The sequence below is a fragment of the Strix aluco genome, chromosome 6 (assembly GCF_031877795.1).
Source record: "Strix aluco isolate bStrAlu1 chromosome 6, bStrAlu1.hap1, whole genome shotgun sequence".
NCBI lineage: Eukaryota > Metazoa > Chordata > Aves > Strigiformes > Strigidae > Strix > Strix aluco.
This window is the reverse complement of record NC_133936.1, coordinates 37,976,035-37,996,380: the sequence shown is the minus strand read 5'-3', so window position 1 is coordinate 37,996,380 and position 20,346 is coordinate 37,976,035. Positions and strand designations below refer to the sequence as shown.

The following is a 20,346-nucleotide window of genomic DNA, read 5'->3' as shown; positions in this document are numbered from 1 at the left end:
CCAAAGCTTTCTCCCAGGCTTGTAAGAACTAAGGAAAAAGCGCTGACAAATCTGTGCCTGATGCCACCCAAAGCCCTCACTCGCAGCTCTCTTAGGGCGACCTGAACGCCTCGCAGGGAGCTACTTCCCACACCTGCCGTTCCGAGGGCCCGACGCAGCGGACGGAGAAAGGCCACGGCGCCCACCCGCGGTAACGGCGGCCCCAGCCCGGACCCCCCTTCCCGCAGCGAAACCAGGCGGCACAACCACCTCCACACCCCCCGCGGCCGCCACCGCGCCGCTGAGCGCGGCCTCTGCCGCCCGCCCCGCGCCTGCGCGCCGAGGCACCGCCCCCGAGGGACGGGCACCCAGTGGGGCCAATCGCGGACGGGGCGGGGCGGGCCGGGCGGGGGAGGCGGGTCCGGGCGGCGGGAGGCGGGCCGGGTGGCGGGTCCGGGCGGCGGGCTGGGCGGCGGGAGGCGGGTCCGGGCGGCGGGAGGCGGGGCCTGGAGGCGGGAGGCGGGCGGTGGGAGGCGGGGCCGGGCGGCGGGAGGCGGGGCCGGGCGGCGGGGCGGGCGGCGGAAGGCGGGGCCGGGCGGCGGGAGGCGGGGCCTGGAGGCGGGAGGCGGGCGGTGGGAGGCGGGGCCGGGCGGCGGGGCGGGCGGCGGAAGGCGGGGCCGGGCGGCGGGAGGCGGGCCGGGCGGCCCGGCCGTCAGTCGCGGGGCGAGCGGCGCGGCCCGCGCCATGCACTCCCTCACCCAGGAGATCCGCAGCTTCTCCAGAGCCAACCTGCGGAAGCAGCGCACCCGCGTGACGACGCTGACGGGCAGGAGGATCATCGAGACGTGGCGCGGCGCCTGCCTGCAGGTGGAGGAGGAGGCGGAGGCGGCGCCCGGCGGCGGCTACGTGCGGGACCTCAGCGCCGACCTCCAGGTCGGCGTCGTGAAGCCCTGGCTGCTGCTGGGTGAGTGGGGCCGGGCGGCGGCGGCTGCGCTCCTTCTCCCGCCTCGCCGGGGCTCGGGCGGGGGGCGGCGGGCGCCCCGCGAAAGGCCGCGGTTCACCCGGCCGGGCAAGCGCTTGGTGGGGTGGCGGGCCCGGGACCTCCCCGGCGGGGCGGAGGGCGCGGGGCTGCCTGCCGGGAGGGGGTTTAGTCCGGCAACCGGCTCGCTTTCTCTTCAGGGTCGCAGGATGCTGCTCACGACCTGGAGACGATGAAAAAGTATAAGGTAACGTTACACGGAAATGCACCTCGCATAGTGCTTGCTAGCGGATTTCTTTTTTAAGTTAAAAAGTCTAAAATATTCTCAAATAACTTTAAGAGAAGTTGCGGTGTATTTGCACTTTTAAGAGGCTGCTCCATTTGCAGATGGGTGGATGCCTGTGAGCGTCTCAAGAAGCAGAAATACTTTGCTGCAGGGTGGATGATTGTTTAGAGCCGTTTTTCTGGAACGGATTCCCGCATTGCCATATGTGGTTCAGTTTCAGACGCTCAGCAACATCAGGCCCCCTTGCCTCGTGGGGATTGATGAAACAAAAAAGAACCCAAAGCAGCAGCTCTAAGTCTGTCCCGAACTTTGGTCTTTTTACTCTTCTCTGTTACAGTAATGGGGTGATAAGGCCTTCGGACAGTGGTGCTTCTGCAGGACAGGGAGTGCACAGTCTGGCATCTGGTGCCATCTAAATGTCACTTCAGTGTAAGTTAAAATAACCCACAACCTGGCCGTAGCCTGAACAGAGCAAAGATGGCAGGAGGCCAGAGGTGGTCTCGCCTGCCTGGTGCAGGTATAGTTTACTCTGAAATCCTTCTGCTCCAGCAAATGGTGCTGACAACTCAGTAGAAGAAACATTAAGCTGATGGGTTAGGGCAGTCTTGAAATTTGGGGGATAGTTGGGTGGTCTGTGCTCTCATTCCTATTGCTTTCTCTTTTACTTTCCATCTATGTACTGACAATTCTCTTTTTTGTTGAAAATCCTTACTTTAGCCTGTGTTTGGTTGAGCACAGATCTTTTCATTTCCTCTTAAAAAAACAAGAAGAAAACTGATTTTTATCACAATATATTTTAACACGGCAGTAAAACTTTGCTTGGAGAAAAGCACACCATAGACAGCATATGTATATAAAACTGAACAATGCAGTTGTGTAAGTTACAATTTGTGTATGCCTAAAGAATAACCCACTTTTGCTACTGCTCATTTTGCTTGCTGTCTTCAGAACATACCTTTTTTCTTTTCCCTTTTTTTTTTTGGACTTAGGTTACTCATGTTCTAAACGTGGCATATGGAGTCCAAAATGCCTTCCTCGATGACTTTATATACAAGACCATTTCTATTTTGGACCTTCCAGAAACTGATATTATCTCCTATTTCCCAGAATGTTTTGAATTTATTGAGAAAGCCAAGATCCAGGTACAGTATATCAATAATTAATGCTACTGGTTATCCTGTTTAGCTTATTTACTACCCTATTTAAAATCTGAAGCAGCATCTTTTGTCAAAAGAAAGTATGGTACCAAATGAATAGTTTTGCCATTGTCTTTTTGAATTTTAAATAGAGAATCCAACCAATTTCTAAGCATTCCTAGAGATGTGACACTGCTATCAATCCAGATTCCCTCCAGTATTGCTTTTTTAGAATAACTGTCTTTGGATGTTTTAGAGAAATGCTTCTTTAATACCGTTGGAACAGTGGTTGACTTCACATAAAGAAATCCCATTGTAACACCAAGTAACTACATCTGACAGAGGGAAACTTTTTTACTTTCTATAATTTATCCATCAGGAATGTTGTTTCGGATTAGAAAAAAGCCTAACAGGGCTTTTACAGATCTGTGTGGTTTGTCAGCAGCTGTCCACCATCCTGGTGTTTTTCCTTGATCATCCATTGAGGGTGCAACACTTCGAGCTATGAATCCACATACAATTATGTAACAAGGCTGTCAGAGAATGTGTTAGTAGTCTTGGAGCCAACCAGTGATTTAACTGCTAACAAAATCCTGAAGACGACGTGACATAGGAAATAGGGTGATGGGACTCCTTCCGGGGTTGCTTGGCAGACTAGTCTGTAACCAAGACCATCCCTGACTCATATTTGTTAAATTCAAGCTTACTGTGTAATTCATGACAACGTTGCTTTGGTATCAAAACTACGACTTGACAACCAAACCTTATTGCACGTTATTCCACCATATCTACCGTATTCATTATTTACATAGATTGGGATAAAAGAAGATAATCTTGCCCCAGCTTTCTTTGTGCCGTGCAATGTTCTTTCCTTCTCTCATTTATCATTTACGAGCTATGTGATCCGCATTGTCACTTAATGACCTTATCAAGGTTTCTAGTTACGGTTTCCACTTCGTTTCTAGATGAGACTTGCCATTCATAACTGCATAGTGTTGCTTTCTGCCGTTGGTGTTTATGTGCCAGTTACTATTTTGTAAGATAAGGTGTTTTCCTGAAAACTTTTACGGCAATATTAATAGGTTTCCAATGGGAGAGTTGGGTGAAAGAGCAAGTAATTGGTGGAATAGATGTTCTCCAGGGTCAGTTCACGAAGCATGTGATAGTAGTATGCAGAGAGAGATCTCTGGATGGTTTGAATCACTTCATTTACTTTGTCAAAATAGTGCTAAAAGAGCTTATGATAAATTGTATCATGAAGTGCTTTTCTGTTTAAGTAATCACAAAGAGATACTACTGCTTCATCTCCTAACATGGGGGAGGGAGAGATGCTCATTGGTGAGAGAACATGATATATTATTACTAGAACGTGGTTAACTTAGTGAAGGAGTATGAGAGCACTTGAATTTGAGAATGCACGTAAAGCCTGCACTTTCAGTAAGTTACTGCCAGCTGGTACTTGTAACAGGACTGACTTTTCTAAAACTGTAACTGCTCAAGTCTGTAGACACCATGGTACAAATTCTGATACTGATCAGAGCTCAGCTTTTCTTCTAGGCTCCAAACTGGCAGGCAGATTTTCCATGACATGTTAGGTGACCCATGTCAGATCGTAGTGCTATGAATGAGGGATATTATTTTATCTTTCTGTTTAATAGCTAATTATAAAACCTCTAAATTCTTGTCTTTCCAGGGATGAAATCTTAGCTCATTCATGAAAATCTCTCCTTATTGCTCCCTCTGTCCCTCCTAAAGAAAAAGCCCTGGCACTACTGCAAAGTAAAGTGGATCCCTAAGGAACTACATTAACCTATGGCTCTTCACCAAAAGCTTTATGCTTCTTTTTAATTTCTTTCCTTGGTGAGGCTTTTTGCCCACTGTGTATAAGCACTGAATAATCACCTTTTGTCTTGGTGGAAAGTGATTTTGCTTCCCTGTATATAAAAATCTTAGAAAAACAACTTGGTCTTGAATCTTAAGAGGTTCTTGCAAGGCCGTGGACCATTTCTGGGTAGGTGAAGGTTAGGCTATCAGGATCAGAGCAAGGAGTTCTTGGTAAATAGAGATTAATTTCATATTTGCAATCTGTTTCTCACTTTTATTCTGTATTCATATCTAACACAAAATTAGTTAAGAATTACATGCTAAATTCATCTTTGTATAAAGAAACATTTATCTGTATAAAGATAAATGTTCTCAGTATTGAATTTGGTTTAATGTTATTGACCATGTTCAGTAATTTTCAGGTCCATTCTAGGGATATCACTATATAATTTTTGGCAATGTACAACAGAACAGTCATTAAAAAAAAAAAAAAATTGTGAAAAAGGAAAATAAAGCATGGCCTGTGCAAAGAAAAAAAAAAAGAAAGGATTACTTTCCATGCTATTTTTTTTACCCTCAGTGCCACTGTTAGATGTTGATCTCAATTATGGTGTGTTATATCTAAAATAACTCCAATTAAATCAGTAAAAACTATTCCAGATCTACAGTGGATAAGCTTCAGCAACTGCTTCATTAACAGTGGCATAAATTTAATTTTTAATGTCATAATTTTAATGTCATTATTATAAAGGAGATAGTGGATTTACGGGTCACCACTGGCACTTCCTCAGGTAGTTGAAATACATGTACAAGTCTGCTTTGCACTCTGCTGTAGTCTGTGTGGTCAGGAAGCGTGCTCCTGTGAATGTGAGAAAGGGAATGAAGATGGCAATTTCCACCAGACAAAGGGGTAGTGATTTCTCTCGCAAAAAAGGGTGGTATTGTGATTCATTGTGCTGGGATGCAGGAGCTTAGATTCAGTTCCTAGCTCTGCCATAATCTTGTTGTGTTACCTTGAGCAAGTCGTTCTTCTAGTCTCAGCTTGGCATTTCTTCAACAAGGATAATGCTCAATTTCATACCTCTTTGTCTTATTATTTAAACTGGAAGATTTTGGGAGAGGGAACCATTTTCTGCTCCGTGCATTTATTAATATACCAGGTAATTGCAACTCCCAAGTCTGTAACGTAAGTCATAAAGTTCCTGGAGCAGAACCCTATTGGTTAAAAGGTCTTTTTTTTTTTACTGTGGGTAAAATGGCCATTGAGTAACCTGTGCCTGTTAAGGGCAGACAGAGCAGGCTGGTTATATCTAGAATGTATTTGTTTAGCTCAAATACCTGAGCACACTGTGTTGTGTTTCAGTATCTTTATTCAGAATATGGAGATGCTAAGGTCTTTTTTTGTGAAAGTGGCGTTTGGCAGTTTGGACTGAGCCTTTTCCAGGTCATAGTCTGACGTACAAACATGACAACAGCACAAAACCCCGGTGTTGCAAACATCGCCTAAGCCACACTAGATTGTTTAGTTGTCTTTGTGCTAACTCATGTCGTTACTTTGTAACAAAACTTGCAGTGTATTTTCAAAGAGTCATTCAGGTGTCTCAGAGGTTGTGTGGGAAATGTTTAAGTAGGATAAAAATATTAATTTTATAGATAATTCAGGATAAGCCTGAATTTAACCACCAGGAGAAACATTTGTGAATTTATGGGAGGTTTAGTAGTGTTCCGTTTGCACCTTAGTCCCCCATTAAGGGACCTTTGTTGTACCAGCTGAACCAGCCGCTACAGTTGTACCACTGGTGTGATGGGGAGGTAGAGATTTGTTGCAAGTCACACGATATCTTTTCTGATTTTTCTGTTCCTATGCATGATCCTGCTTACCCATAATCTTCACTGAAGAACTCCAGAGTGCGACTGAAACTACAAGATGTTCTAAAATCTGCCTCTGTGCCTAGCTGGTTGCTGCCTTGCTATGTTTTTAACCTGGTAACAAGATACAGTCAAGTTCCTTTCCATATTGCAAATAAAATGTATTTTAAAATTGGCACCCAATTAGATCAGGCATCTTAGTATCCCAGAGGCAGTGATTGGTTTTTACATGAGGGGGCTGCTGCACGGTCGTGGGGAAAGGGACAGAGGAATGTTTTTTAGTTCTAAGGTATGAATTAGGTAGAAGTATTTGATAAAGTGGCTTTGGTTAGAAAAATATTTAATATGGGGTTTATATATCAGTGTTTGGAGTTACTTACATGTGTAAATATCTGCTTTGAGCTCAGCAGGGAGCTTTTAATAAGTCTTGATAGATTTTTATATAAAGCTTCTGAGACTTGTTGCTATCTACTTAATGAATATCCCAACTTATGTCTCATTTGTTTCTTGAAGGATGGTGTGGTACTGGTCCACTGTAATGCAGGAGTCTCCCGTGCAGCCGCAGTAGTCATTGGTTTTCTAATGAATTCAGAAAGACTGAGTTTTGCTAGAGCCTTTTCCTTGGTGAAAAATGCAAGGCCTGTGGCTTGTCCAAATCCTGGCTTCATGGAGCAGCTTCACAAGTACCAAGAAGAGAATATAAAGGCAAATGGAAGCATAAATGATCACGACTGATCAAAAGGGAGAAGTGAAACATCGTGTTTCAAGTATACAGTAACAGATGTTGGATGTACTCTGTAATTTTGCAGTCTCCTTTCACATGTGCATTTTAAAGTATTCACTTTTTTTTTCTTATTTCTTCTTGACCCCTCCCTCTTTTTTTTGGCACATAATCTAAAGACCAAATGGGATTTCACTGCCTTCGGAGATGATTTTGCCCAAGAACAAGCTCTTCCTAGAGTACTAAGAAAAAGATAAAGTTCAGTTTTCCTTGTAGTGTTAGAAAAAAAACATAATGATGTTTTTTTATTGAACCATCAGAAAAGGCAGGCAACAGAGAAAGGAAACAACTAAGTTGCCTGCCCTGTTTAATAGTAAACCAAATCTGTGCGTTCTAGTTGGTTGTAAAATCTAGCTAATGAAATATTCATATAATAAAGTACCTTGATACTGGATTTGAAATGTATGTTGCAACTAGAGAGGATTTTACTGAATTTTGTGGGCTAGCCAGCCATTAAATGTATTTGGAAATTAAAACAGATGGTCTTTTGAGGCTGTTCAGAATGTGTCAGGATGCTTTAATGCTTCATGTCTTTGTACTGTTTCTCATCAGGTAGTGATATGAAATGCACTAACGTGTGATGTTTCCTAAGTGCTGGAACCAGGCTATTGGGTTTTTTTTAATTAGATGATTTTGGTGGAAATACGAAAAATGTTTATAACGACCTGTCTGTGACTTGTTGCTCCTGCCTTTTCTGTGCATTGGGGCATCGTTTGCTGTCCCCTCACCCAATTTCACATCATGTATAAAGAACAGACATCAAAGGACAGGTAACTTTGACACTCCTGACCGATTTCAGGCTGGAATTCCCATCTTAGAATGGCATGTTTAAAAAAACCACCAATTGTAAAAGATTTTAATAGTATTTTTGTGGCCTTCATGCCCGTTCTAAAGGGTTTGCTTTATTAATATCCAATAAAATGAAAAGAACACTGTGTTTGGATAAATTCTGCGCTGAAGTGATTTGAAAGGTTTGGTGTGAAGAACTGATAGATACTCTCTCCCAGTACTGCCAGTTTGAGATGTAGCACGTCATTCTGTACGAACTACCCTGAGCCTTGTTCTCAGCATTAATGACTCGTGCCGGCACGCGGTTTAGGTCACCCCCCGCATCTGAGGGCGATTCTGTGGTCATCGTTTCCCCATTTCCATTTCGGCTGCGGATGGCTGGGTGTGCTGTCAGCCTTGGAAGCGGCTTTTTCCCTGGTGAGTGAGATTTCCCGCCTCATCTCAGCGGCAGGTTTAGGAGCGCTGAGCCCACAGAAATAATCCAGGACAAGCATTTGTAGCGATAACCGCGGTTCTTTTAAATCCCGCGTGTAACGATCGCGGCGGGGGCCGCCGTTGTTAGTTACCCGGAGGCCGCCGGTGTTCGTTACCGGGGCGGCCGGTGTTCGTTAGCCGGGGGCCGCTGGTGTTAGTTACCGGGGCGGCCGGTGTTAGTTAGCCGGGGGAGGCCGTTGTTAGTTAGTCGGGGGCCGCCGGTGTTCGTTACCCGGGGCCGCTGGTGTTAGTTAGTCGGGGGCCGCCGGTGTTCGTTACCCGGGGCCGCTGGTGTTAGTTAGCCGGGGGCCGCCGGTGTTCGTTACCCGCGGCCGCCGTGAAGCGCCGAGCCGATGGAGAGCCGTGCAGCCGCCGCGGCGGTGGGCGGTGCGGGGGAAGGGCCGAGCCGCGCGGGGCCGTCGCAGCCGGCGGGGGCGGCTCACACGAGAGCGGGGCGGAAGTGACGGCGGGAGGAAGTGGCCGTCCCGTTCGAAAGCGCCCGGCGGAGCTGCCCGCGGCTTCTCCCGCCGCCCGCGCCGACATGGCCGCCTTCGCCGTGGAGCCGCCGCCCGCAGGTGAGCCGGGCCGTGGGGCCGCTCCCGCCGCCTTCCCCGGGCCGGGCCCCCCTCGGCTCTACCGGCCGCCGCCCCCCTCGCCCCGCGCGCGGCGAGGCGCCGGCGAGGTCGCTGCTGCGCGGCTCTTGTCGCCGGCGCTGCCCGCGCTCCGCCGGGCCGGTGAGGGGCCCGCGGCCGGGGCTGGCTCCCCGCTCCGTGCGGGGGGACGCGCTGGGGGGGGTGGGTGCTGGGAGGCCGCGGCAGGATGAGCGCCTTCCCCTGGGGGAAAGCAGGGGAAAGGGGGCCGTGGGCTTACGCCCAGCAGCCGGTGCTCCGTCGGGTGAGGAGCCGTAGCGGAAGCTCCCCGAAACGCCGGGAGGGCTCCGGGGTGCGGTGAGGCCGGCTGTGGCGGCAAGGCGGCGGGGGAGCCGCGGTGTGGCAGGCGGGAGCCCGCGGGGCTCTGCCCGAGCGTGTTGGAAGCGGCCGGCGGGGGAGAGTCCAGCCTTGGCCTGGTGGCTTTGCCAGAGGAAACACCTTTAGAGCAACCCCCAGACCGTAACTGCCCTCAAAGCCAGAAATGCGGCCGTGACCAAAGTAGTCTCTTGTGACTGCGAAGTATGAGCGTGGCCGTTCTTGTCGTTGCAAAACCCACAAGACTGTGAGGAACTTTGCTTCCTCGGAAAACAAGCGACTAGAACCGCCTTAGGCACAGGCTGTATGCTGTTGTTTCCCTGGTCGAGCCGCTCTCCAAGCAATGGAAAAGCCGAGACCATTTGGCTTCTTCCGTGGTTTTCAGTTTTGATTTCATTCTCACAGGAGCCGAGCCGATGACTCTGGGCTCCCCGACATCTCCAAAACCGGGAGCTAGTGCTCAATTTCTTCCTGGGTTCCTGATGGGAGATCTACCTGCTCCAGTGACTCCCCAGCCTCGTGCTTTAAGCGGCCCTTCAGTTGCTGTAATGGAAATGAGGTCTCCGCTACTTCCAGGTCAGAATTGGTTAAATGCTGACAAATTGTCCTGCAAGTAAAAATGGGGTTTGTCTTACTGTTCTACGTGGCTGTTGCAGACTTGAATTCTTACAGTTTTATAACTTGCTGTAATGAACTCAATTCATTGAAAAAATGGTGGACTCGAGTGTATTCAGTGGAGTTTGGCTAAATATTTCAAAGTAAACTTAAGTTTAATGAATGTTTTAAACACGGCAGTTTTGGTACCAGCAAAGGTTGCTTTTACAGGGAAGGTAATATGAACCTCTGCTAGTATAAAATCAATTTTTACAGCTCTTTACAAGTCAGTTGCACATACAGCCATCGGTGTTGTCTCTTTGTTTCAAACAGAGCTGTCTGCTGGCAAGCGAAATGCAGCTTGTGCAAGCTGCTGATTTCTTTGCCATGAGTTCTAAAAGGTCACGTACGGATGGTCAGGCTTCTAAAAACTGGATGGAGGAGAACCTGAAAAATACTTCTTAGTTAGTATCTAGTGGTTGTGTTTACAGTCTCGATGCCTGCTGTAATTGGGCTGGAGTAGTGACTTTTCCTAGCTGTAGATGCTCATTTCTATCCACCCACCTAACTGATGTGACTAGAGAAAGTCCTTCCCCACGTTTCTAAGGTGGTGGTTTTCTATGTCTGCTTTCTTCTCTGAGAAGTATGAGTAGTTAACAGCTTCACTGATTTATTTCATGTCATGGGTGATCTTGGTATGTATATTAAATCAGTTGGCATAATCTAAATATCTGGTGGTGTTAGTGTGCTGGTCGTTTTGAAGGGGAAAGGGAGGATTAAAGAACTGCAAGATAATTTTGCATTTTCTTTTCTTTCCATTTCAAGCAGAATTGGCCTCAGTGATCCTTATGGGTCCCTTCCAACTTGAGATGTTCTGTGATTGGTGGTCCGTTGGTTTCCTGCTTCTTGCTCTTGTCAGTCCCCCTGTCCCCCCCCCCCCCCCCCCCCCAAGAAGCCTCTTAGGAGAGTATTTATGAAATTGAAAGGAGTCATGTGAATTTCACCTAACTGGTTTGGAAAGGGTTTATTACAGCCTCAGAGTATCAAATCTAGAAAAGGGGGGAACACCAGTAAGATACCAACACAGGCCTCCCAAAGTGAATGATGAAGTATTAAACCGAAAAGCTTGATGGGAGAGTGCTTTATATAATACCCTCTAACGGTTCTTGGATGTGTTAAACAGTTCAGAGAGAAGCCTCGAAGCTCAGAATTTAGGATGGAAAAGTACTTTGGAAAAGCTTAATTTCCAACTGTTTTGCAAGTGAAAACTGTTAAGTCAAGCTCCTACTTTTGTTTTTTTCCTGGGGTGAAGCCACACAAAGTGTTGAAGGTCTTTCAGTCAGTTTAATTCTCTGTTATATTGGCAGTCCCGAGGTTTACAGAATGGGAGAGCAGGTGGCTTAAGTTCATCCTGTCTAAATGCAAGCTAGTCCCTGCTTTCAAGAGCTTATGTTTTTACTGCATATGAAATTCCATGGGAAGGAAGGGAATTGGGAGAGTGGGCATGTGACAGCATGTGCAATGTCTGTGTGCATTTTGGTATGGTTCTTTAGCATGTAGAATGTCTCCGGTCTTAAAACCCTTGCTTTTGCATCTCTGCTACAGGGGAGTTAATCTCTGAAACAATTAAAATACGCTACAAACCTGCCTTAAAATGGGAAGGTGTAGCTATGTTCTTCATCAAAAGAACTAGTGCGTGTAAGAGGTGAATATATGGGGTTAATAAGAGGCCTGAAGGTTTTAGGTGATGCTTGTGTAAGGAGGCAGTTTCTGACACGTAGGTGACATTCTTGTGTAGAACATTGAAACCTGAAGAGTTTGGTAGGCCAGATGGTTTTGCAAACCTCCAGTGAAACAATTTAAACAGTCTGTCCCGGCTGAATTTATGCTGGTGTTTCAAGAACAAGTAGCAGTGAAGTAAAACTAGAAGTTTCTCACGCTCTTCATTTGTTCCCTTTAATTGCAGGAGGATCTCCCCCACAACCAGTAGTCCCTACACATAAAGATAAAAGCGGTGCTCCACCAGTTAGAAGCCTGTACGATGAATTATCTAGTCCCGGACTTGGATCAACACCTCTGACCTCAAGAAGACCAGTAAGTGGCTTAGGCGCTGGCCTCTTCTTAGCAGAAGATGGGAGGTAGCTTACTGCTTCAGTGAATTCTTTAACTCTGTTGTATACACTGCTGTAGCAAAATGACTGGCGAGTCTTCAGATCCTGCTGTTGCTTAGTCTGGGTGTTTGGTGCGCCTGTTCCTGCGTAGCCTAACTGGGAGCTGCAGTCATGGAGTTATCTCCTCCTGTTGCTGCTTTCTGATGCTGTAGAGAATGAAGAATGCAGATCATGCCTCTACTCTGCTTTGTAGGTGACAAACGCAGACTCGTTGCAGCTTTTCACCTTCTTGTAAATTTACTGGGCTGCTGATTGCCCGAAGGGTCCAAATAGGAGTTATCTTTTCTTCTAGTTGGCCATAGAGGCACTTACTGAAATAGAAGGAATTTTGTGCTGAGCCCAGTAATCAAAATTTGGGCAGGGAGGTGGGGTTAATTTTGAAAGAGAAAGAGTACCATTTCCAGAAGGGCATTCGAATAATAAGCTCCGCTACTCACCTCAGCTGAGCAGTCAAGCATTAGTAGGTTCTTTTTCAGTGAACATGAGTCTTTTGACGCAAGAAGGCCTTTCACTGAATGAGCAGTCTGTTGCCTTCTGAAGGGTTTATTCTGAAAGTTCAGGTTCTCTGTGAAAGACAGAATCCAATACTGTCTTAAAGGACTGGATATTTAAAAATAAACAGAGCAGCTATCAGAACGCATGTTGCAAGGTATATAGGTGCTCCGGTTTGATCTTGTATCTAAGAAATGCTATGATGCAGGCTAAAAATACGCTAAGATTGTTCTGGATGTTGAAATCCTCCTATGGTAAAAAGAAAATAAGTACTAGCAGCTAAAACTCAAAGTGTACTTTAGTGCAATTGCACCAAGTAGTTGAGAGGGAAAGTGAGCCTAGTGGTGAGGAATACAAGTGGGGGTTATGCTCCTGTGATTTCTAAGCCCTTTAGACAGTGTAAATCAGGTGCTGGTAACTTACGATACTGGCATCCTTTCCATCAGGATGCACGTGAATTTGTGAATTACTATCTATCTACAGCAATGGTGCGATGCCCATTTTGAAAAAGTTGAACTCAAAGGTTTCTGAGTGTCGATACCTAAAGCTACTTGGTTTCAGAAAGCATTTGTGATTGGTGTTAGGTAATGGATTTTTCAGTTCCTGTTACCTAAAGCTCACCCTAAGCCTAAATGAGTTCTATTCTTGTATACTAGTAGCTCTTTCTTGTTAGATGATAAAATATTGTAGACAGACCCTGAATCCTGTTGCTTGTGGTGTTTCCCTTCTGTAGTTTGATCTACAGTCCCATGCTGTCTCTGATACTTGCATTTAAGCCTCTGAGCGGGAAAGTTAACTGCATTCTCTTCTGAGGCATAGTAACCAGCTGGGCATTCTGGAATGTAATAGTTGGGGCCTCCTGGATGTCCGAGCTATGGCTAGGCTGTGTGCTAGAATGTAAAAACATTGTCAAATAACTTCTAGTAATCCGGTGTGATTAAATATACACGTAAATGTCTGTTCTTACTCTTAAAACTTAGGAGTACCTGAAGGCAACCAGTTAATATTCTTGCCTGATGCTTAAGTTACCTGGAAATGATCTCTTCTGATCTGAGAAGTGCACCTGTAAGAATGATTTGTTACTTTCTGTGTTTTAACGCAGGCCAGCTTTTCGCTAACACAGAGCCCGTTGGCTGGAGCGATGCCATCAACTCCTGGAACAGGTAGATGTCCTGTCAAAATATATATGTATTTATTATACATAGATATGCTTTCTTACTGCTTTCCTAGATACGCAAAAAGCACTGTTCAAGCTACGTCAACTCCTGCTAATTTGTGGAGGAGTTGCGTCTTTATTTAGTAGCCTTTCCAAAGGTACGTGGATGTGAACAGGAGATACTTTCTACTCTGAGACTGAGTGAATATCAATCGGCTTCACTTATTCGTTATTGAAAATTTGTTGTTGAACTGAGCACAGAAATTGTACTTGAGGGAAGCAGCTGAGATTGATGGGTCGCCTTCCATCTTCATAAGGTTTCCTATCTTGTGCATGAACATGTGGTTTCCTGCTAAGCTTAATTCTGCTGTCTTGTTCCTATTTGGTTTCTGTATTAAGATGTTGGTGTTTAGAGGCCAAGGAGATAGCTAGGTTGCTACTCATAAAACTTAATAGCATGCCTGCAGATGTGAAGTTTGGGTTGACTTACTCTTTGTGTCTGCAAATAAATCTCCATCAAACTCTTCCACGTACAAGTGAAATGCTTGATACTGAATTTGTTCTTTTACTGTAGGCTCTTAAGCTTATCTGTCGTGCAAAAGTAATTTGTTACACAATGCTGTTTCAATTTAACAGCTTCGAGTATGTTCAGTCCTGCAAGTATTGGGCAGCCTAGGAAGACTACTCTCTCTCCTGCTCAGCTAGACCCTTTTTATACTCAGGGTGATTCCCTGACTTCAGATGATCAACTTGATGACACCTGGGTAACTGTATTTGGGTAAGTTGGTTTTCAAAGTATTGGAAAAGCCATGGGTGAAGTCTTTGCAACGTATGGAAAGCAGTACTTGGACATTGCTGTTGTGTGGCAGTCCTAGGTCCTGCAGGAAGTACAGCTGTGGTCAAAGCCAGCAAATGCATATATTTTAGTGAAGCACCTTGACTTAAGCTACGTGTTAACTTTTTTGGGTTTCAATTCTACCATTGAGGTGTGTGGTGAAGTAAAAATGCCTGGAAGATAATATTCCTCAAGTCACTGCTTCTAAAATGGCATTAACACGCTGGTCTCTTGGATTTCTAGAAACCCTTCATAGGGTTGTATTTTGGCACCAGAATCCTTAAACTACTCCTTATACTTCTCTGAGGTTGTTTTTCTGTCTTTCAGGTTTCCTCAAGCATCAGCTTCATACATTCTTCTACAGTTTGCTCAGTATGGAAATATATTAAAGCATGTGGTATGTCTTAGTTTGAGACTTATTTCTGAAAACATCCTGTCTCATTCTTTAAAAGGCTGAATTTCACAGTTTTCCCTTAATCTCATACAGATGTCCAACACGGGAAACTGGATGCATATTCGATACCAGTCTAAGCTTCAAGCCCGGAAAGCCTTAAGCAAAGATGGAAGAATTTTTGGTGAATCTCTGATGATTGGTGTCAAGCCGTGTATAGATAAAGTAAGTTAACAGCTGCTTTTACTTAAATATAAGGCACTCTGCTTTTGGGCTTCCTCTGTTTCCCCTGACCCCTTTAACTTTTTTTCTTTTTGAATTGCAAAGCAGTGGTAGTGCAGTTAAAACACCTTACACGAGATTTTCTTGAGTATTTGACAAAATTTCCTGCTGAGAAGGATCATTATGGGAAACCTCTGTGCTCCTTGAAAGTTCCAATGCACGGAATTACATTGCTGTACAAGATGTGAAATGAATCCGTAACATAAAAGTCAGTTGGGATAAAAGAGTTTCCCAGACTGGAACTTGTGGCATTTAGGGGCTGAAATAGATGTGTGATGGCAGTTTAAGACTGTTACTGCTCCCAATTGTCCCTTTTTTTTCTGTGACTATTTATCTGCTTCTGGCTTTTCAGTTTGTCTTAGTACACCAGACCGAAAATGTGTTACCAAGACAGTCCCAATCCTGTTCTCTCACCTGCCCCCACAAAAACATGTTCCCTTCTTGTAAGCAGTGGCTGGGGTAGACGTGGCTGTATGTCAGTCTAATTTTGTCACGAGCTATTAGTTTCTGGGCATTGACTATGCCCTGACTGTTAATTCTTGCAGCACGTTGCGTTGGGTACTGCACATCGGCTTAAGCAAGTGACAGTCATTCTTCTGTAGTTCACAGATTGTTTTCTTGGTCTCCTCTAAGGATAAGCGATGCTAAGGAGTGATGCAAGCTTTCAAATGTAAACCATTCTGAGAAGGCAGCCCTAGAAATTGAGCTGTGGCAACTGAGCCACGGACTCTCCATTGAAGTGCAGATGGAAAATCCTTTATTATTAAAATGATACATACTTACGCTCTCGCTATGCTCTCACTACCCTTAGCTCTCACTTCATAATTAGCAAATCAGCAGCTAGACAGTCATCAACAGTCTTATCCCACCAACATTTCCATAATCACTCCGAGCTGACTTATCTTTCTTCCAAGGCCTGTGTCTCCTCCAAACCTTGCTGCTTGTCCAGGCCTGCACAGAGTAGAGCTGGCGCTTCTCCAAGCCAGTGCAGGACAGAGCTCCTGCCTGACTGGCCGAGCAGAGCTCTCCACCTTCCCTGAGCTCCCCAAACTGAGCTCTCTGGCTGAGCTGAGCTGACCAGCTGATGTCAGTTTGGCTCTTAAGTATTGAATCTCCCACAGCTCTGCAGGGCTGACACGCCCACATTGAGCTTGCAAATTACTTTAGTTTTTATCAGTTTGAAATGTTTCTTATTCTGATTAAAATTCAGAAAGAAATTTACATCCGTGCCCTTTCCTCTGTGGGTTTCTGATGGTGGGGCTTCCAGTTTCTTCTTAGCTTATTTACTGTTTTGGTGTCCAGTTAGTATCAATGACTGAATTGCCTATAGGCTGAAACTCTAGAAGTAATGTTCGCAGATGGTGGTTCTCAACCTGTGGTCTGCGGACCCCTGGGGGGGCCGCGATGTCGTCACAGGGGGTCTGTGAAGGCTTAAAGCAGGGGTGGGGAACGTCCAGCCCGGAAACATTTGGTCTGGCCCGCGGCAAGCGCTGCGCCTCCGTTTCCCACAGCCCCCTCCCTCAATGCTCCTCTCATACTCAAGCCCCCACCCCACACCTGCCCTGACACATCAGTGCTGGTAGGGGTGGTGGGACCCACTTTTTTAACTAGGTGGGTTTTCTCTTAAGGCCATTTTCTTAACCCAGTGGCCCTCTTTAGGGCCCCACCGGGGCTGAAGTCTGTTCCTCCAAGTGGTGGCCCTGGAGCCGTAAGCAAAAATATATGGTGACTGAACACAGACCAACAAGGGGGGAGGTGAAAAGAATTGTAAAAGCTTTTCATCAAATTTTAATGTAAAAATTGGCATCAAGTTTGGAATTAGCACATTAAAATACCATGAAATGAGCCATTTGAGAAGAGTGGTGACGGTATTATTTCAAATCCATACGGAATCATTGCAATAAAGATATTGTAATAGGAGTGCGTGCATTAACAGATTACCTTATTTCCCCTTCTCTCCAAATTTGAAGACCCTTCGTGAGAAAATTGAACTAAATATTTGATGCAGTCTAGTGCTTTAAATCTTGAATTAAGTCTTGGTGTTCCGCAGCCACAAAAGGTATTTAAAGGGGGTCTGTGGTGAAGGAAAGGTTGAGAACCCCAATCTAAGACACTGAATTGTCAGGTGTCTGATCTTTGTTGCTTTTGAGTTCTCTATGTCTTTTGTGGGTAGTGTCCACTTTCAAATATCACTAGACAAACCCATAATCATTAACCTGTGTTTTTGGAGGCAAGAGAGATTTGTGGAGACCAATCCCTTGAGGGCTTGGCATTAGGCTGTGAAACTCCTCCTTGCAACTGAAAACTGGATGTGATGGATTTGACACCAGTGCTCAGGCTTCTGATTGTCAAGTGGCAGTTAGTTCCGTGGGTTCCCCTTGAGCTGAGCAGAGCCAGCTGCCACCCACACCGGACAGCAATCCTGTCCTGTGTTTTGGATAGCTGTTCCCTGCCAGATGTCCTTTGTAATTTCTGCTGCCTTCAGGCTGGTTGAATGCTGTGCTCCACTGAGTCTAAATGAAGCAAATTGGATCTTCGCAGGCTGGTTGTCATTTCCCATCTTGTTTTCTCTGGGTTCCTGTGGAACTCGTGTTTCCTGTCAAGTCACTTGCTGCCTCTTCCATTCTACATGCGTTTCTTTCTAAACATAAGCTTGCAAAATGGAGCATTCTGACTCCTTTTCTAGCATTTGCTAAGGGGACTGAGTGAAATTCCTTGGCAAGTTGAATCTGAGCGAAAAGCTGCAAGTTGGTAAAGGCTTGGAGACTGTCCTGTATGGATCAGGTGAAATATTTTGGAAGCATTTAGAAAGATGATGTTATGCTACTTAGTTCAACTGGGCCTGAGAATTTACCGCCCGGAGTTTGCCGCAAGGCTTACAATTGGGTTTCTCTACACTGTTTCAAACTTGGCTGACGTTCGGTACATCCAGTGAAGAGATTACAGGCTTCCACTACTCTGCAGTGGCATAACCCGCCATGTAAATGGTTGCAGTGAGGAAAAGGCTTGGTGGTGGTGTGTGCTTGTGTGCTCTGTACTGACAGGCCCTTTACCTGTGGTCTTTGCTTACTTGGAGATGTGAACATATTTTATCAAATAGATCTAGATAATAATGCTAGATAATGCTAGATAATAAAGGTTGAAGTACTGCTTTTTAGTATTTATTTACATTGTATTAACCCTCTTTTTAAGAGTGTGATGGAAAACTTTGAAAGAAGCTCTACGCCCTCAACGTCTTCAGTTTTCACTCCACCTACAAAATCTGTCAGCACACCAGTACAACCTGCAAATAATAGCGCAAGAATTTCTACAATGAGACCTCTTGCAACAGCGTATAAAGCTTCCAGTAGTGACTATCAGGTATTTTAAGGGGAACAGCAGCATGTGTTTCTTTGTGCTACCTCCCTTTAGTGTTCTGAGGCTGTACACATGTTAACGTCAATGTGACCTTAGCCAGCCTTTATCTTCTGTCATTTCTTTAAAGATGCGGTTCAAGTACAAACTCAGTCTGTTCAGTCTCTAAAATAATAATAATAATAAATTAATGACCTGTCACTTTTCCAGAGGTTAAGAGCTTGTTTTGAAAAGCTTGCAAACATATTTTGTCAAAATATAGTAGCGCTTAAGAAAATAAACAGCCTGGTTAGTACAAAAAGAATCAACTCTACGTTGACTGATTCTCTTTATTTTCTCTCTTCCTCTTTCCCCCCGCCTTCTAGGTGGTTTCTGACAGACAAACTCCGCGGAAAGATGAAAGCATTGTGTCTAAAGCAATGGAATATGTGTTCGGCTGGTAATATACGATAGGAAGTAGCACACTAAGTTGGTCAGGGTTTGAAATATGCTGCTGGCATCTGTGGTTAGTTGTATAACTACTGGTGGCAGTATTTTAACTTACATCTTGCCTGTTATGCCTTCGGTTAATTCAGCAAACATGTAGCTTGCACTTTAAATGATGGCAGTGTACACACAGTTTTAAAAACTAAGTGTAAAGAGAAGTGCTTTTTCCCATTTGTGCTCCGATCGCATGATTGTATTAAAAATATGAGCACTGACTTTTCCTCTGTAATTACTTTCTGTGAATTACTTCCCAGTAAGTTGGAAATGTTTAAAATGTCAGCTTTATTTACTGATGCCTTTTAATTTTATAGGTTTTTCTCTTTTCTGAAAAGATGATGGGCCTCTTGCAGGAAGAACACTGGCTCCCAGGGACAGGGACTGCTCTTAGTATATGTATTTTTTATTAGGATTCATTTATTATTCTTTATTAATTTTTATTAGGATTTGTTGCTGTTTTATAATTCTCTGGTGTCATGTTCTAAATGTTGTAGCAATCTTTTAATTCTTCATTTTATTAATAAAGCTAAATAAAGTTAAGTTTTTCTTAGGTTGTTTTTTAAACTTGTATGAGTTCCGTTAGGAAAAACTATGTGCAGTACTCTTAACTGTGAAGCATGATTGTGGTGGTTCAATCCCCTCCCCTCCCCTCCCCTCCCCTCCCCTCCCCTCCCCTCCCCTCCCCTCCCCTCCCCTCCCCTCCCCTCCCCTCCCCTCCCCTCCCCTCCCCTCCCCTCCCCTCCCCTCCCCTCCCCTCCCCTCCCCATTGGGCTGCTTGGTGCTAGGTGTGATTCCACCCGCATCCCCCGGGCTATACACCAGTCTGTTAGGAGCCTGGCTCCTGCCCCTCGGGATTGCTCGGAAACGGTTATAACAGCCCATCATCTCCCAAGCACCTGGGATGGGGTCAAATGGGAACAATAACAGAGCTGCGCATTCATCAAGTTCTTGTGCAACTGCTGGAAGGCACCGGAATACTTCGTTGTTTGAGCTGGGCGTGAGCAAAAGGTATCTGACAAAAGTCCATTATCTTGGACCCTGTAAATTGCGACCACAGGGGAGACCCTTTGAGCTCTCCTGGATCGCAGCGGCCTGTGACCAGCATCTCCCCTGAGCTGGGACGCCTCTCGGGTACCAAAACCCTTCAGGTGTCTTCTGCTGCCAGAGATGAGGGAAGGCCAGGGCGAAGTCCACCCGCTCGAGTCTCAGTGATCGCCCGTTGAGGAATGCCAAGGCATTGGGAGTATTTAAACTCTCGAGGAGGGAAATCTTTCTTTGAGCTAGCTTCTCTTTCACCAGCTCTTTCTCTGCTCACTGGTGTGTGGGTACATACCTCATTCTACTGGATCCGAATGCTTTTATCTCTGTGTGCGTTTGTACGTTTTGTGTTCATTCTACTGGATCCAAACACTGTTGTTCCTGTGTGTGTGTTTGTACGTTTTGTGTTTGTGTCTGCGCATGTACATATGTATAAATTAAGACACCATGAAGTGAGTGTGAATCTTG

At 45.5% G+C, this 20,346-nt stretch overlaps 2 protein-coding genes across 3 annotated transcripts; both read left to right on the top strand.

Annotated features, from left to right (window-relative positions):
- The first annotated feature begins 676 nt into the window (after nucleotides 1–676).
- Nucleotides 677–7,801, top strand: DUSP19 (dual specificity phosphatase 19). Its single transcript, XM_074829667.1, has 4 exons — nucleotides 677–943; nucleotides 1,159–1,205; nucleotides 2,234–2,386; nucleotides 6,587–7,801. The coding sequence occupies exons 1-4, from the start codon at nucleotides 724–726 to the stop codon at nucleotides 6,806–6,808; spliced, it is 642 nt and encodes a 213-aa protein (XP_074685768.1). The 5' UTR covers nucleotides 677–723; the 3' UTR covers nucleotides 6,809–7,801.
- A 791-nt stretch (nucleotides 7,802–8,592) lies between these two features.
- Nucleotides 8,593–19,380, top strand: NUP35 (nucleoporin 35). Of its 2 annotated transcripts, XM_074829665.1 has the most exons (10): nucleotides 8,593–8,692; nucleotides 9,488–9,658; nucleotides 11,643–11,770; nucleotides 13,442–13,502; nucleotides 14,132–14,273; nucleotides 14,658–14,727; nucleotides 14,818–14,946; nucleotides 18,196–18,363; nucleotides 18,723–18,796; nucleotides 19,155–19,380. In XM_074829665.1, exons 1-10 carry the CDS (start codon nucleotides 8,659–8,661, stop codon nucleotides 19,177–19,179), a joined length of 1,002 nt encoding a protein of 333 aa, XP_074685766.1. In that variant the 5' UTR covers nucleotides 8,593–8,658; the 3' UTR covers nucleotides 19,180–19,380. The 2 variants fall into 2 exon arrangements, with proteins under 2 accessions (XP_074685766.1, XP_074685767.1); XM_074829666.1 differs by having other exon boundaries at nucleotides 18,723–19,380.
- The last annotated feature ends 966 nt before the right edge of the window (nucleotides 19,381–20,346 follow it).

What these genes read in the sequence shown, in the direction of transcription:
- DUSP19 (XM_074829667.1), top strand. Translation starts at nt 724, where the DNA reads ATGCACTCCCTCACCCAGGAGATCCGCAGCTTCTCCAGAGCCAACCTG. An exon ending in AGACGATGAAAAAGTATAAG is followed by an intron (nt 1,206 to 2,233) that starts GTAACGTTACAC and finishes TTTTGGACTTAG; the next exon opens with GTTACTCATGTTCTAAACGT. An exon ending in TTGAGAAAGCCAAGATCCAG is followed by an intron (nt 2,387 to 6,586) that starts GTACAGTATATC and finishes TGTTTCTTGAAG; the next exon opens with GATGGTGTGGTACTGGTCCA.
- NUP35 (XM_074829665.1), top strand. Translation starts at nt 8,659, where the DNA reads ATGGCCGCCTTCGCCGTGGAGCCGCCGCCCGCAG. An exon ending in GAAATATATTAAAGCATGTG is followed by an intron (nt 14,728 to 14,817) that starts GTATGTCTTAGT and finishes AATCTCATACAG; the next exon opens with ATGTCCAACACGGGAAACTG. An exon ending in CTTCCAGTAGTGACTATCAG is followed by an intron (nt 18,364 to 18,722) that starts GTATTTTAAGGG and finishes CCCGCCTTCTAG; the next exon opens with GTGGTTTCTGACAGACAAAC.